This window comes from Palaemon carinicauda, chromosome 44, assembly GCF_036898095.1.
Source record: "Palaemon carinicauda isolate YSFRI2023 chromosome 44, ASM3689809v2, whole genome shotgun sequence".
NCBI lineage: Eukaryota > Metazoa > Arthropoda > Malacostraca > Decapoda > Palaemonidae > Palaemon > Palaemon carinicauda.
In genome coordinates, this window is record NC_090768.1 from 10,647,847 (window position 1) to 10,665,658 (window position 17,812).

At 38.1% G+C, this 17,812-nt stretch overlaps 1 protein-coding gene across 1 annotated transcript in view; it reads right to left on the reverse strand.

Annotated features, from left to right (window-relative positions):
* Positions 1-4,894, reverse strand: part of LOC137634324 (formimidoyltransferase-cyclodeaminase-like) — a 17,036-nt gene extending 12,142 nt beyond the window's left edge. The window contains exon 1 of the mRNA XM_068366701.1: positions 4,672-4,894. Coding sequence (XP_068222802.1) covers positions 4,672-4,725 — 54 coding nt within the window. The 5' untranslated portion in view covers positions 4,726-4,894. The remainder of the gene's footprint in view (positions 1-4,671) is intronic.
* Between the last annotated feature and the right edge of the window lie 12,918 nt (positions 4,895-17,812).

A 17,812-nucleotide genomic window follows, 5' to 3' on the forward strand; every position in this document is an offset into this window, starting at 1 on the left:
ATAATACGATAATAGTTCATATCTAGTACACATCACTGATCTCTACTATACTACTGGATGGCTCATGGTGTAATTCATCAGGGAAGATTGTCCAAATGAGGCCTCTTTACTAGTAGGTACTTCAGTTGTGACGTTATCACAAACTGTTAATTATATCACCATAATATGACCAGATATTTTTTTTTCTTTTGTACAGTACAATGTCTAATTTTTTTTTTTTTTTTTTTTATACTTATGTAGATTCAAGAGGTTGGTCTCCAGAATGCCTACACACATGATGACGGGACGTATAAATTCTTACGGAAAGTGATGACCCTTCCATTTCTGCCTGAGGCAGATATAGGTCCCGTGTTTGAACGGCTCTCACGTCAATCTACCACAGCCCAGTTGCAGACTATAATGCAGTACATGTCAAGAACATGGATCCACAACTCCTTATGGCCAACTTCTAGCTGGAGTATTTTTTATCAGTCTCTCTGCACCAATAATGATATTGAGGGCTGGCACAACCGTCTAAACAAACGTGCTGCAGGTAGATGTAACCTACAGTTCTACCTCCTCATAAGCCTTCTCCACAAAGAAGCTAAATTGACGTTGATCTACATGAGGCTAGTATCCGAAAAAAAAACTACGAAGGATCCAAAGGAAAAAATATAGACACTTACAGGATTGAATATTTACTCTTTGGGAGGAACACGTGAGGGGTGAGCTATTGGCTTATAAGTTGCTGAAAGCATGCGCTCACCTGGATGGCCCAGTGCGCAGCTGAATCCTGCATATGTAGTGAGTACTGTACTTGTTTTAAATGTAACTATATTTTAATAAAAGTTTCTTCAATTCTTTGTCACTATCTGAATATTGCATGTATGTAACTGTCTTTTAATAAAAAAAATACTTTCCAAATAGTAATACATTTATTTAACTGTCTTTTGATAAAACTTTATTTTATGTTTTTTCTAACTGCTTTCTGAATCTTGCATATATGGAGCTATTTGTTAACAAAAGTTTTTTATTTTACCACTTTCTTAATCTTACATGTATGTTGACTATTATATGTCGGCAAATTGACTCTTATATGTGGGCGAATTGACTCTTATATGTGGGCGAATTGACTTGTGGGCGAAATGACTTGTGAGCGAAATGACTTGTGGGCGAATTGACTTGTGGGCGAAATGACTGTAATTCGTTTGGAGCTTCACTTATTGAACTATTTGGGAACGGGTCGTTTCCACAATGTTTTCTTCATCTCTCATAACCTTTAACAAGTCACGCATATTTATTTCCTTAAATTATATTAACTTCTTACCTCCCTTCACTGGCATAACTGTCTGTCCTTCTAACTGATTTTAGGGGAAACCCCTATAAATTTTATCAATTTTTTTTCATTGAAGAAAATAGCAAATTTCTCTGCACAGACATTTTCAGGCAAGACATTTTTCCTTTAATCCCATCAAATCATCAAGGTTTTTGTGAAACTCCCTCATGTTGTTAGTTTTTTTTTACTTTCGCCGTTGTAGAATTTTCTTTTTGTTTTTTTCTAACAGGGTGTTATAGTCATTTCTGGCCTTATTATATAGATTTCTGGCTTGTGAGGATTTGGCTCTTTTCCATCTACCTTCCATCTTAAGTCTATGTCTTTTTGCCTTTAATAGCTCACTATTATACCATCTAACATTTTCGTACAACTATTTGTTTGCTCTTTATAGGACACTTGGTATCATACATTTTTCTAAAATTGTCATTATATTTTTGGTATAACACCCAACACATTCTTTATCTACCATATGTTCACATTGTATGTTCTCACAAGTCATTTGCGCTACACCAACTTCAATAAAATTCTCAGCATCGAAATTTTCCCGTTCACTATGTGATCCATTTCTTCAATACTCTGATGCAATTTATATTAACATCAAAAGTGACGAGTTTGTGTTTTTGAGATCTCAAAGTCTGGTTCAACTTCAAGGTTTCTTATTAGGTCAGAATCTTTCCCACATATGACCAAGTCGAGTGTATGACCACCTACTGACGTTGATACCAAAACACTGTTTATTAAATTAAACATCTCAAATACTTCCTTGAGTTCTTTAGCCTTATTATCATTTTCATTATCTACCCAACAATTAAAGTCCACCAATTAATGTATTTTTAATATCGTCCACCACACCCACAAGAACACTAAATTCTTCAATAAATTTCTTTATATTACTCCCTGGTGATCTATACAATGATATTATATTCAATACCTTACTGTTTCTTGTCAGTTTTAAATAGATATATTCAAACGTTTCAAATACTATTTCATTCTTGATAGAAACTCTAGAGAAGGTTTTCGACACGAAGACACCCACTCCTCCTCCAGTTTTATCTTTTCTTGGTACGTGGTAGAAATCATGAGTACACGACGTCATCTTCTGAATCTTTGTTATCACTAATATTTCCCTGCAACCAAGTCTCAGTTAATAAGCATAAATCTAATTCCATTTCATTAATAAGATTCCTAATCTTTATGGTTTTATTCCCCACCGATTGAATATTTATCAGACCACACTTTACCAATGGGCTAGACTCCATGATCGGTTCTATTTTTTTTCCTGGTAAGCTCCTCCTTGTATACTTTACAGTTTTCATAGCATGTCTTATGATTCGTATCACTGTAATTCCTCATTGAGCAGTTATGATACTTTAACGTATAAACACTACAGTCCGTGGTTCGGTGTTCCTGGCTACACTTTGCACATACCTGAGTCTTGCTACAACTATCGGCAGTATGACCAGATTCCTGGCATTTATAACACTGAAATACATTGTTGGAATCATACATTTTACAGCATCCTCCATACGTCATTGCTTTTGATGACAAAAAAAAAAAAAAAAAAAAAAAAAAAAAAAAAAAAAAAAAAAAAAAAACGTACGGTTAGTTGGAAAGTATAGAATAGATACGAAAGGTATGAATACATGCCATACACTATCAACATTAGAGTCTACAAATTGTTTGAAGAATACAGGTTATATGTTGGACGATATGGATGTCATATGACTTGTTATCGAAAATCAAATATTAGTCTGTCCACTATGCTTGGGGATGATCAATGATAAAAGTCTGGTACCCAGTTTGAATTTTAATTTCTGTAAAGATGAAAGATAAACAGAAGCATCTGTATATAAACAATATTCCATAATAGTAAAGTGTAAGCGGAAATCCCTAGTTAAATTTTCCAAGATGTGCAAGAGTAATCAGATGATTTTGTGATATACAAATATTTTATTTAATTCTAGAACTTATGCCATCATCAAATGAGTTATTGTTTAGAAAGATTGGCACCATTTATACTAAGCAGGTAAATTTTATGATGAATTTCTTGTTTCGTTACTTTCATGATAGCACACAGCTTTTTTACTTGTGTAACAGTTGGACTACTTATACATGCAATTGTGTGGTTATCTTTGCTAATGGATTGTAAAGGATGTTAATAGTCAATTATAACACTTAAATGATGTTGTTGACTGAATAATTGATACTTTTATTTTTCCAAAATTGAGAAAAGTACATTATTCAAGAAAGAAATGGTTTTCTAAAAGAAAAGCTATGAACACTAGCTTGTCTCAGATACAACCTTTGGATTTATCTTCATTAATGCACACTCACCACTGTGCAGTAGTGTCTTATTGAAATAGCTTTCACAGTATTCAACTCATTTATTCAACATGTATATGACCCATCTTTGGCATTGTTTATATGGCTTAGGTTTTAGAGCAATGACACCGATAATGCACATTAAATATGCTACGCACCTCTGACTTTTCCATCTTGATGTCTTAACTATCTTCTGAAGCTTAGGATTTCGACAAAAATAGCTGTGCAGATTTACAACCCTCATTATTTATAATTTTATTATCTAGAGATTCTTTTTGAAGGATTAAGGGCAGCTTCATGTAAATCCTTCTTAAGTTCTATTTCCCTGAATGTGCCTAGAATCGTGTGTAATTGAATCTGTACTCAAATATGCGTTGTCTTAGCAGTATACTTTATAACAAAAACAAAGCTACATTGGTGTTAATAGTGCTGATATTATTATTATTATTACTATTATTATTATTATTATTATTATTGTTGTTGTAGTTATTGTCGAGTAAAATCTTTAGATAACACTGAATCTTTAGTTAAGGAAGTATTTTCATGAAGTCTTCTACTCAATAAAAAGAGGATTAATTAATAATAATAATAATAATAATAATAATAATAATAATAATAATAATAATAATGCAAAGTTCCTCGTTAGTAAATCCTTTGTTTTCGAACTTGTGAAATATTTTACACATACCTACACACATTATATATATATACATATATATATATATATATATATATATATATATATATATATACATATATATATACATATATATATATATATATATATATATATATACATATATATACATATATATATATATATATATATATATATATATATATATATATATGTGTGTGTGTATAAGTGTATGTATGTATGTATGTATGTATGTATATATGTATATGTATATATATAAATAATTATACTACTGTTGGTTTAAATAATACTGTATGCATTACAAGCTTAATTTGATAGAGGTGTAGAAATGTAAGCTGAAAATATAATATTTGGTAGAAACGAGAATAGTGCTTACCTCTTTGTTACGCCCTTCAGAAAAATTGGGCACGCATTCAATGATTTTTGACATATTGTCTTCTTTCCTTGCTTGCACTATTGGTAAGTACTCTAAATTATGAATTAAGTTTCCGACAACGTTCGTTTGCTGTAGTTATTTTTCCCTCTAATTCACTTACACCCTTGAGGGGTACCAGCGACGATGTGAACAGCAAGGCCTGTTGGCGTGAAAAGATCATTTGGTGGGTAACAACGAACACAGCACCCCCAAGACAGTCACTGGGTCCTCAGATTCTACTCGGTTGGTAACTGTCATGTGTTCGTTTCGGTGTTTAATCGTTTATTTGTTTGCAGCTGGGGGAATGCATGATGATGGCACAGACATTTGTAGTAGTCGTGTTCGTATTATCTTTGAATTTGGTTACCTTTTTATACTTATGGCCACTATATTAAGCCTATATATTAATAAAAGGGGTGGAAGTCATTATTATAGTGTTAGAACACCTCTCAAGGTCAATCTCCCATTGGCCGACTCTCGGTTATCATTCTTCTGATTGGTGTGTCAGTGGACACGCCCACGGAGGCCTAATTGATTATTCTGTGATCTTTGATTATCTCTATCTATTGATTTTCATTAATATAGTTCAAGATGGTTCGGTATATTCTGTTTTAGTCGTATAATGATCCAAAATATGGAATTTTCAGTGTTTATTTTTATAATGGGCTTAACCGGTTGCTCAAAATATGTCGCGTATTTTATGTTTAATTGATTGTTCATTCAGGAATTATTTTTACGAATAAATATGGGAATCAAAATATAAAAGTAGGATTCTATAATACCAAGATGCCTAAAAATCTAATTCATGAATTCGACGATTGGAATTTATGCTGATCAGTGGTCGGGGCTGTTACTGTATTTTTAATTTTTGTCTCTCTGCTGTCAAGGACAACGTTGATTTGTCCTAACAAGAAAACTGGTTTCCTTGATACGGGTGCAGAGCAAGGGTAACTTTACATTTGTTTATTTGCCATTGATCTGTATTTTTGGGTGACAACAGACGGCAGAAATGATGCCCACTTGGATCTGGTCGTGATGTGTATTTTTAAGGAATGCCATCCATATTTTTTTTTATGTAGGCCTATATAGTGTTCTGAATGGAATTATTGGTTTGGAGGAGTAGGAGGTACACTACCTATGTCTATAAATTCTCATCTCTGGACCTGTGAAGGCACCGTGGGTCATGATGGTCATTCCAAGTATCCCATTTGTTATCGAGATAACATCTTGACACTTTATTCAAAAGGGATGGAGCTGAGGAATTTCTGGGAGGGATCAGGTTCATTTTAAAGGGAAGTTCTCAAGGACTTAGTGTAGGCCTAATGGAAACTTACAAATGTAAGATTCTTTTGTTTTCCTTCCCTGTTTTTATTAACAGCGTATTTTTTCATTCAAAATGAATTACGCTTGTAGGGAGAAACTTAATAAGAATGGAATAATTATATATTAATCCACTTATAGTGAACTTCTTATTTTCCGGTGCTTATACTAAATCTGATATTTATGATCACGTTGATAGTTTTATTTTCTAAAAGGATGTTACATACCTCTGGAACTTAGTTAAGGTTTACCAAGTTATATCCAACAAATTTACATGCTGACAAAACTAGGACATTCAACTGTGATCGCTGATTAATAAATGTCAGCTTTACGTGGGTGAGTGTTCAAAGGTGAAAACGTTAATTCTCAGAGATTTTTTTTATTGTTTAAGGGAAATATTCTCTCTCTCTCTCTCTCTCTCTCTCTCTCTCTCTCTCTCTCTCTCTCTCTCTCTCTCTCTCAGAGGTTTCAAGCTTTACAAGAAGGATCGCCTTATCAAAAAAGGTGGATGGGGTAATGCTCTATGTAAAAAATCATTTAAACACCATAAAAATTAAATTAGAAACCGAATGTGAAGTGACAGGTGCAAATATCAACACCATAGGATACTAGTAATATACAGACCACCACATCAAACACAAGAACAGGAAGAAGAGCTGTATAGACAACTTGGACAAGAAGTTAACAACAACAACAAGCTAGCAGTCCTAATGGGAGACTTCAATGCACCAGTACACTGGGACACATGAATTCTACATCAAATACAGAGGGACATAGGCTACTAGAATTTGTCAACAATGAATTCCTCTATCAGCGAGTAGATAAACCAACCAGGGGAAACAACGTACTAGATATTATTCTAACAACAGAAGAAAATTTAGTATCCAGCGTGTCACTAGGCGAAAATATTGGCAACAATTATCAAAGAATAGTTAGGTTTCAGGTAGATAGTCCTCATCTAAAAGAAGGAAAATTTGAAAAAAAAAATATTGACTGGATAAAACGGAAGGAATACACCAAGAATTTAAAATACGACGAAACGGGGAACATGGATACAAATGGGACTCCTTTGTTGAAATATATAAATGAATAAGGGCTAAATGTATACCGCATAGGAAAATTTCACCAGATGGAATTCCTCAACCTTAGTGGTTCAACATAGAAATAGCCAATGCAATAGAAAGTAGAGACAGCAAACATGAATCAGTGGATCTACAGCCTTCAATTCGTGAAACTTCCAAGCACAAGAATTTAAGCTGAAAAGTAGATAAACATGTTAGAAGACCAACATCAATTAAGAGAAAAGAGTGGCTTCAGCTAGTAAAAAGAAAAAAAAAAGGTATTTTTCTTTGCATATGTAAACAGTAGAAACCCAATAAAAAGCAACATTAGTCAATTGAGAGAGACTGAGGGTAATTTTATAACAAATGATTTGGAAGACTGAATGAATGAATGCATATTTCACTACTGTAGTCACTAGGTAAAAATCAACGACCTTCCCCGAACCAGCTATCAAATATGAAGGGCCACAACCATTAAATAGAATCACCTTCACAATGGTTGATGTCAAAAAGAAAATAAAAGGACTCGGTAAATCCAAGGCACCAGGTCCAGATGATATTCATCCAAGAGAGATTATAGAACTAGAAGAACAGATAACCCCACACTTTTACAAAATGTTTCATAAGACAGCCAACGAAAGAAAGGCACCGCAAGGATGGAAACTAGGCAATATCCCTCCAATCTACAAGGAGAGACCAAAAGAAGAACCTGGCAGCTACAGACCTATGTATCTAACATCAGTGCCTTGCATTTATGACAAAAGCAGGGCAATAGTCATCATATACATAGACTTTCAAAAGGCTTTTGATAAAGTTCCTCATAAAAAAAATTATTGGTCAGAATTAGAGCGTTATCCATCATTGACGAGCTAACCGAATGGGTTGAAGATTGCCTAACAAACAGAAAACAGAATGTTGTAATCATTGGAGAAGCTTCAGAGTGGGCAGCTGTTACAAGCAGAGTACCTCAAGGATCCGTCCTTGGCCCATTGCTATTTCTGATATACATTAACGACATAGATTTAGGATTAACTAGTAGAATAGCCAAATTTGGTGACGATACTGAACTAGGCATAAATGCTGCGAACTCAGAAGACATAGAAGCTTTAAGAGAGGATATAATTAAGCTAGGAGAATGATCCAGAAAATGGTAAATGCCTTTCAACTGTGGGAAATGTAAAGTTATGCTCATACATTATAGTAACCCGCAATTAGATTACTCGTTGCTGGGTAATGAAATAGAAAGTTTGGGCCAGGAGGAAGATCTCAGTATAATTATTAGCAAGGATTTGAAGTTCACCAAACAGAGCATGAAAGCTGAAAAGAAAGCACTAAAACTGATAGGTTGCATAAAGAGACGATTTAAATACAGAAACAAAGACATTGAACTACAGCTGTACACATCACTAGTGAGACCCATCTAGAATAAGGAGTCCAATTCTGGGCTCCAGGTATTCACAAGGATATAGATAGACTGGAAGCAGAACAAGCTACTGTAAGGCCACCAAACTAGTTCCAACACTAAGGCAATTTGGATATAGGTGGAGGATAGAATGTTTGAACTTATTTGATCTGCAAACTCGACAACTAAGGGTACTTTCAATAGAGGCATTCAAAATTCATAAAGGAATAACAGATGTAGATTACACCAATATATTCACGCTTAGGCCTAGCACAAATCAGTCCAGAGGTAACATACAAAATAGCAAATCTTGGAATAGACTTCCAGCGGATGTAGTAAACATTAACACGGTAAACCAGTTCAAGAGTGAGTAAGACAAGATCATAAGAACTTTAGATGCTTAAACTAAATCGCTCTACCAAAGAGCAAATGAAGTCTCCGCGGATGGAGTCATCCAAAATCCTTGTAACACCCCCCCCCTCTCTCTCTCTCTCTCTCTCTCTCTCTCTCTCTCTCTCTCTCTCTCTCTCTCTCTCTCCCCCCTTACCAAAAGTTCTGAGGTGCCATAGCTTAGTTCATAGCGTATGATAGTCGATCCCTCCGCTTTAAATGAATTTGAGAAAACTCATTATATATAATATCTTAAGAAATATAGATATGAGTTATTTTTTAAAAATAATTTACCAAATCTACTAAAATGGTATGACAAATTTTTTAGCACATTATAGTAGAAATAGGATAACTACAGTAGTTTTAACATGTGAAATAGGTCGAAATATACTACTGTATCACGGCATCATTCTCTCCTACGTTGCCGAATAAAATTTCCAGCAAATGCCTTTTCTTGGATTTTTAAGTAATGACCTCAGTTCCAATGAATAAAAAGTAAATGCTTTTGCTAGTAACAAATGCTTAGAGCGGATGCTTAAACACAAGCAAAGGCTTAAAAGTTATCAGCAATTACTTCATTTCGTATGAATGAAAAATAGCAATTGCATAGAAAAGTTTAAGGCAGCTCACCATGTGCTTGAAACTCCCGTGAACTGGATCTGATGGCAGCGTTTTTCAAGAAAATCGTTGGAAAGGTCCATATATGGATAAAATTGCCTAATCTGAGAATGAAATGAGAAAATGTTCTCAGGAGTAATAGTCTGAAAACTGTTTCCATTTGCAATTGATTGAATTCATATGCGGGTTCCAAAATTTCCAAATCATGGTAATGAATATATATAGACCTGTAGGAAAGTATTTGCAAGCAGTAATGTCCAGTCCCCTTTCAATTCTGAAGTGTTCACTAGCATCGATGTTCAGTGACTAGGGAGTGTACTGTACTGTATATGAGTAGGATTTTGAAGAACTCCGGCATGTATAACATAATGAGCAATCTTATAATAATAGTAATAACTTTTAAGGGGGGGGGGGGGCGATTATTATTGTTTACGAACTTGGTTAATGACTCCAATGAGAAGGGGAGATATTCAAGAAAAGTTGCTTCAATAAAATATTATGCAGGTAAAGCGTGGTTATTGAAAGGTGTCCTGGGCAGTTTATTTTCAATTTTGGAATATGAAGTATAGATAAATATTGCAAAACTTCCCAGAATAATGGTTGCATGTGTAATTTACCCGAACATGGCTTAAGTTCTAGGGATGAAGTTTCCGTTTGAAGAGGAAATAAATGATAACATTGAGCAAGACTGTTGTGCATATGCAGCAGGTCAGGTGTTCGGAGAGAAGGAGAGAAAAATATCAAGAAATGTTTAAAGGAAATGTTTTTAGTTGAACTTAAATTAATACTTTTTATTATTTTTTTTAACGCAAATTGTATATAAATTAATTTCCAAAAAAAAAGACTTGTAAAAAAATTAGTATGTGCCTCACTGAAGATAATGTTCAGAGGCTGAAATATGTTTTATTTGTTTTCATATCTTTAATAATATCAGTCGTTTGCTCGTGGTCATGGATTTCTAGTTATTGTAATTGTATTAGTTTTAGTTGTTCAAGAAGCCCCATCCGTTGCAATTCAACAGTGGTCAAATATAGTTTACTCTCTTTCTGGTAAATTTGGAGAAGAGGTTATCCTTTTCACAGATTGATGATGATGATGATGATTATTATTATTATTATTTTTATTATTATTTAATCTACAATCCTAGTTGGAAAAGCAAGATGTTATAAGCACTATTAGGGTTCCAACAGGGATAAATAAACCAATGAGGAAAGGAAACGTGGAATAAACTATATGAGAGGTAATGAGTAAAGATGGAAAAGCCTGAACTAGTTTTGTCTTGTAAAAACCATGAAGATTTACTCATGTCAGCCTGTTCAACATACAAACATTCATTGGAAGCATGAACCTCTGAAGTTCCACTAATTTAGCTGGCTGATTAGGAAGATCATTCCATAGGTTGGAAAATTGGTTCTCCATTCGGGATATCTGAGCATGCCTTGATTTCATTAGTAGTGAAGACTGAGCAGCCTGTCACTGATGTATCATACTCATATGATTTATATGAAATCTCAAGCAGACTGGAATGGGATTTTGCATGATCTTTTGGGTTTGAATTGGTCACAATTGTATAATAGTGTTGATCCTGTAGTCCCTTTGAATGAGAATCTAGTTAACATAATTGATAGGCGTATCCCTTCTCATGTGCTAAGGTATCATGGTTCAATGATGATTGTAGATGTACCTATGTGGACAAGCAGGAGGCCTATCATCTTTGGAAGGGTAACAGATCAGATTTGACCTGGAATAACTATACTCACCTTAGAGCTATTGCTCAGAGAGTTTATGCTCCAACTGAAAAGGAATACAATCTAACCATAAAAGAAACCCTTTCTGGTACAATTCAGGAACATAAGTGGTGGATTACCTTTAAATCTGTACCCTTTAGTGTAGATGCAACAGTTCCTCCTTTACTTAAACCAGATGGCTGTCACTCACTGTCCAAAGGAAAAGGCAACCCTTTTGGCTGATGTGTTTGACCGTAAGCATAGTAATGAGAAACTCAAACTTCCTCATTCCTGTTTTCCTGAAGCTAAACTAACTAGTTTAGCTTTTCAATCTCGTGAAATTAAAACTCTATTAATGGCTTGATGCTTATGGAGGTGTAGACCCAAATGGTATGTTGCCTTTGTGTTTTTATAAAGATTGCGGATTTCTTAGTTCCAAATTATGTTATTTTGCGCAAGTTAGCAAGAGGAGGAGCTTTTAGCACTTGTTGGAGAATTGGTAATGTTACTCCTCTATGTTAATGTGTTTGTGGTAGCTCAAGTCCAACTGATCACCGCCCAATTTCCATAACTCCCATATTATCTAAAGTTTTAGGACGTCTTTTGGCAGAATGTCTTAATAGGTTTGTTGAAGGTAATTATCTGTTCCCTAGTTTGCAATTTGGTTTTTGTAAAGGCCTTGGAGCATGTGATGCCCTTCTCCAATGCTGTACAGAAATCCCTTAATTGTGGTCTGGAAGTTCATATGATTGGCTTTGATTTTAGTGCTGCCTTTGACCGTGTTAATCATGAGGCTCTTGTTTTTAAACTCTAACAGTTGGGAGTGGGTGGATCGTTTCTTAGCATTATTATTGAATAAGCAATAGATCTAAAGATTTGTTGATGATGGGCACCATAATGAGTATAGGAATGTGATATCTGGTCTTCCACAGGGTAGTGTTCTTGGCCCATTACTTTTCGTACTATATCACACGACGTGGTTTGGCCTAGAAAACAAGCTTGTTGCATATGCAGATGATGCTTCTCTCTTTGCATCAATTCCAACTCCTGAATATAGGTCTGGGGTTGCTGAATCCCTTAATAGAGATCTAGCTAAAATTATTTCATGGTGCAAATTATGGGGTATGAAGTTGAATCCTAACAAAACTCAAAGTATGATTATAAGTAGGTCAAGGACAGTGGCTCCGCAACATCCGGATCTCAGCATTGATAATGTTTCTTTAACTTTGTATGTCTTAAAATTTTAAGTGTGATTCTTGAGAGCAAATTTACTTTTGAGAAACACATCAGGTTTGTGTCTTCTTCAATTGCAAAAAAAATGGCTTATTGAGAAAGTCTTCTAAGATTTTTGGTGATCAATCTATTCTGAAGAAGTGTTTTAATTCTTTCATTCTACATTGTTTTGAGTACTGTATTGTTCTCCTGTTTGTTCTTAAGCTGCTGATTCTCATTTTAATTATTTGGAGAGGAACTTACGGTCTATTAAATTTCTTATTCCTGGTCTAGATGTTAATCTCGAGCACTGTCGTTTAATTAGTTCATTATGCATGTTGCATAAGATTTTTAAACATCTGACTTAGCCGGTGGATATATATATAGCTTAAGTCCCTGACGTCATGGCAGAAATTCAAAACTTGCGGCAATCGCAGATTGGGTAGCTAGGTGTACTACTAGCGCCACCACTCGCCAGGTAATTGGAACCATTCCATGAATCCTCAGATCTTCCCTGCTGCCATTGCTGGTGACATCATTGGAATATTCGCTCGTTATAACCTGGATTTTTGCAGTATCTTTGGTGATGTACTCATATTGGTTATTGGCTTCCGCTTGATTGGATTTGCTTACAGATTCTCTTGAACCTTTTTTGATTTTGAATTACTTTGACCATTGCTTGTTTTGATCTCTCTCTTAAATTTTTCCAAAATGGCTAACCCTTCCCCAGCTTATAGAAAGTGTGTGAAAGGCTGTAAAACCCGCTTCCTAAAGCCTTTATCGATCCCCACTCCATTTGTACTAAATGTAGAGGTAAAGTTTGTCAGTTAAGGGATTGATGTGATGAATGCATTTTGTTGTCTGAGAGCGAGTGGCTGGATTTCAACCGCTACACTCGTAAGTTAGAAAGAGATAGAGTTAGACGTAGTTCTTCTCGCTCTAGAGAATTATACTCTTCCCGTGTCACTGAACCTAATCCTTCCCCTGTAGTGGTAGTTCCTGATCCCACTACTGTTACCGCTGAGCCTACACTTAAGGACATGATGATCGCTATTCAAGCCCTTGGTGTTAGGGTTGAGTCGCTTGCTACGGACAGGAACCAACTTATGTCCGATGTTAATCAGCTTAAAAGTGCCAGTGTTAGTGCCAAAAGTGTGGTTAATGTGTTCAGTGCTATGGAGGGTGCGTCTGCTCGAACCTGTCGTTCACCTAGCCTTAGACCTCTTCCAAGCTCCCCAACCCCTGGGAGAAGGAATGTCGATTGGCGAAAGGGAACGAGAAGCGTAGTCGCTCGAGCAGACGTCCCCTCGAGCGTACCTGTTGACGTTTCACGGGACGCTCGCCCTCACCATGGGAAAGGTAAGGTTAAGTTTACCTCATCTTCGGATGACGCAGTGGTCAGCAAGCAGTCGAATCGTGACTGGCGTCAAGTTTCTAGACCTCTCAAGAGGAAAATGGTTGCAGTAGATCAGCGTTGCGTTTTATCGCCTCAAGCTCCTGGCTGTAGTCATTGGAGCAGTCCAGAGCATTTTCCTTCTGAAGAAGGTTCTCCTGCTAAACGTCCTGTTAGAACGTCTGGCTCTGACAAGCGTCCAGCCCAGCCTATTGCTGAACAAGTTCCTGGATCTGTTATTCCTTCAGTTCATGCTCTGCCACCACCATCTGACTGGTTGTCATCCTCTGGCGATCTACTCGTGACGCGAGCGATGAAGAAGGCGATTTTGTTGCTGACGTTTCCGCTCCAACTTTACTGCAAGTTGACCCGAAGTTGAGTTTGCTACAGGACATGCAGCTTAAGCTTTCCTCGTTTATGCAGATGTATCACTCTGCTGATAAGGGAGTAACTCATCAAGTTCCCGAACGTCAGGAAGCTTCACAACTTGGACGTCGTAACTCTGATAAGCTTGACCTCAAATGTCTAGCTTCCAGGCATGAAGCTGAGCTTCAAGCGAACGAAGAAGCTTGTGAAAGCGTTCGCCATGCAGCTAAACGTGACGCCAAACGGCAAGTTAAGAGTGACGCCGAACGTCAAGTTAAACGTGACGTCGAACGTCAATCACGTGACGCCGCATGTCAAGTTAGACGTGACACCGAACGTCAAGTTGATTGTGACGCCGAACGTCAAGTTGATCGTGACGCCAAGCATCAAGTTGATACCGAATGTCAAGCTGTCGAACGTGACACCAAGCATCAAGATTGCGCAGTCAAAAGTCAGGCCCGCAAAGACATCTCTACTTCAGCTGGTGTCTTGTCGGAGGAAGAGGTTGATGATCCCCTTTCCTCGGCTGACCTTTTGTAAGACTTCTCGGAGGGAGAAGAGCCTAAGACCACACAGCATTCTTTGGATCTTAAGAAAATTATGAAAGTGTTTACGGAAGTGTTTCCTAATCACTGTGTTCCTGTTGCTCCACGCTCCCCCCCATCGGAGTTTACCCTGGGGACGGCAGCTCAGGCGCCTATTTTTACCAAGATGGTTCTTTCTAGATCATCGAAAAGAGCCTTAAGACGGTTGGGAGACTGGTTGCAGTCCAAGAAAGATCTAGGCAAGTCTGCTTTCTCTTTTCCTCCAGCTAGACTAGCTTCCAGGTCAAGCGTGTGGTACGAGACAGGAGAAGTTCTCAGCTTGGGAGTTCCTGCCTCTGCCCAGGGAGACTTCTCAAAGCCTTGTAGACTCTTCTCGTCGGTTGGCCATGAAACGGACTAAGATTTACTGGACAACTTCTGAACTCGATCATCTTCTCAAAGGCATCTTCAGAGCTTTCGAGGTTTTCAACTTTCTCGATTGGACTCTGGGAGCCTTTGGGAAGAAAGTTTCGACTTTTAAGAATACTGACACTGATAGTATTATTCAGATAATGTCGTGTATGGATAAAGCTGTTTGAGATAGCTCTAATGAATTAGCAGCCCTATTTATGGCTGGAGTTCTTAAGAAAAGAGCACAGATGTGTTCTTTCCTTTTCATGGGTGTCACCCCTTGTCAGAAGTCTGAGTTGCTGTTTGAGCCTCTTTCTCCATCTCTGATTCAGCAGAAACTTGTAAAAGAGGTTGCTTCCTCTTTAGCCCAGAAGGCCACCCTTGATTTGGTCTCCAAGACAGCACGGAAAGTATTTCCGACTTCTTTTCCTAGCCACAAACCGAAAGTAGACACTCCTTTTCCTCAGTTTACACAGCCTTTTCGAGGTAGATCAGTCAGTAGGGGTAGCTCCAGACCCGACGGGAGAAGAGAAAAAAGGAGGGGATCAAGATCTGGGCAAAGCAGAGTCTAACTGCTTTCGCCTTCAGACAGCAGTAGGGGCCAGACTGAACAACTTCTGGCGGGCCTGGGAGAGGAGGGAAGCAGACCCTTGGTCCGTTCTTTTGATGAAAGAGGGATACAAGATTCCTTTCATAAAGAAACCCCTTTAGTTCAAGATCCAATAGATCTCTATCCCAGATACCGAGAGGACTCAAAAAGGCAGGCATTGCTGCTACAAGTGTCCCTCTTGTTGGAAAAAGGGGCAGTAGAGAGGGTACAGGACTTACAGTCACCAGTATTTTACAACCGCCTATTCCTGGTTCCCAAGAACTTGGGGGGGGGGGGGGGGTGGAGACTAGTCCTGGATGTAAGTGCACTCAATGCTTTTATTCGGAAAACAAAGTTCTCGATGGAGACTTCGAAAACTGTGCTAGCAGCAGTAAGAAAGGGCGACTGGATGGTCTCTTTAGACCTCCAGGACGCCTATTTTCATATTCCCATACATCCGAGTTTCAAACGTTACCTGAGGTTCGTTTACAGGAAGGAAGTCTTCCAGTTTCGGGCCTTGTGTTTCGGCCTCAGCACCGCTCCTGTAATTTTCACGAAGCTGATGCTAAATGTGGCGAGCTTCATGCATTCAACAGGTATCAGAGCCTCCCTGTATTTGGACGACTGGTTACTCAGAGCGTCTTCCTTCAATCGCTGTCTGGAGGATCTACAAATAACATTGAGATTGTCAAAGGAATTGGGTCTTCTTGTCAACACAGAAAAGTCCCAACTGATCCCATCCCAGAAGATTCTTTTATTTTGGGATGGAGATTCAGAGTAGCTTTTCGGGCTTTTCCATCACCCTCCAGGATAGAACAAGTCCTCCTAAAGCTTCGTCTCTTCCTAGAGAAAAAAAAAAAGTTCTGTGAGACAGTGGATGAGTCTGCTGGGAACACACTCCTCACTGGAGCAGTTTGTCTCCCTAGGAAGACTAAATCTCCGCCCTCTTCAATTTCACCTCAATCAACATTGGGACAAGGAGAAGGGCTTAGAGACGGAAAGTATTCCACTTTCAGAGTCTGTAAAAAGTTGCCTCCATTGGTGGAACGACCCAACCAAACTTCAGGAGGGTCTCTTGCTAGAGCAAAGGAGCCCAGACCTTGTGTTGTGTTCCGACGCCTTGGACTCGGGGTGTGGAGCAACACTGGGCAAGCTGGAGAGCTCGGGTCTGTGGAGAAAAGATCAAGAGAGCCTCCACATCAACCAGAAGGAGCTGTTAGCAGTCCTGTTGGCCCTTCAAGGTTTCGAAAGGTCGGTTCTAAACAAAGTGGTGCAGGTAAACGGCGACAACACCACAGCTTTGGCCTACATATCCAAACAAGGCAAAACCCACTCGAAGTCCCTTTACAAGACTGCAAGGGAGCTTCTAGTTTGGGCAAAGGAAAGGAATGTAACCATACTCACAAGGTTCATCCAAGGAGAGAAGAACGTGATGGCAGACAGCCTCAGCAGAAGAAACCAAGTCATTCCCCCGGAATGGACACTGCATCCGGAGGTTTGCAAGAAACTATGGCGGATTTGGGGTCGTCCGTCCATAGACCTATTTGCAACCTCGAAAACGAAGAGGCTAGAGACTTGCTGCTCCCCAGTGCCAGATCTAGAAGCAGTCCACATCGACGCTTTCCTGCTGGATTGGTTTTACCTGGATTTGTATGCGTTCCCTCCATTCAAAGTCCTGTACAAAGCATTACAAAAGTTTGTCTCTCACGAGGGAACCAGATTGACTCAAGTAGCTCCCCTCTGGCCCACAAGAGAATGGTTCACAGAGGTACTACAATGGATGGTGGACATACCAAGAAGCCTGCCAATACGAGTAGATCTTCTCAGACAACTGCACTTGGAAAGGTTCCATCAAAACCTCCGAGCTCTACGTCTAACTGCCTTCAGACTATCGAAAAACTCGCAAGAGCTAGAGGCTTTTCGAAGGAGGCAGCTAAAGCTATCGCTAGAGTAAGGAGGACCTCTACCATCAAGGTCTACCAGTCCAGATGGGAGGTTTTCGAGATTTGTGCAGAGTCAACTCAGTTTCCTCATCCAATACCTCTCTGACCCAAATTGCTGACTTCCTTTTAGACCTTAGGAGAAAACG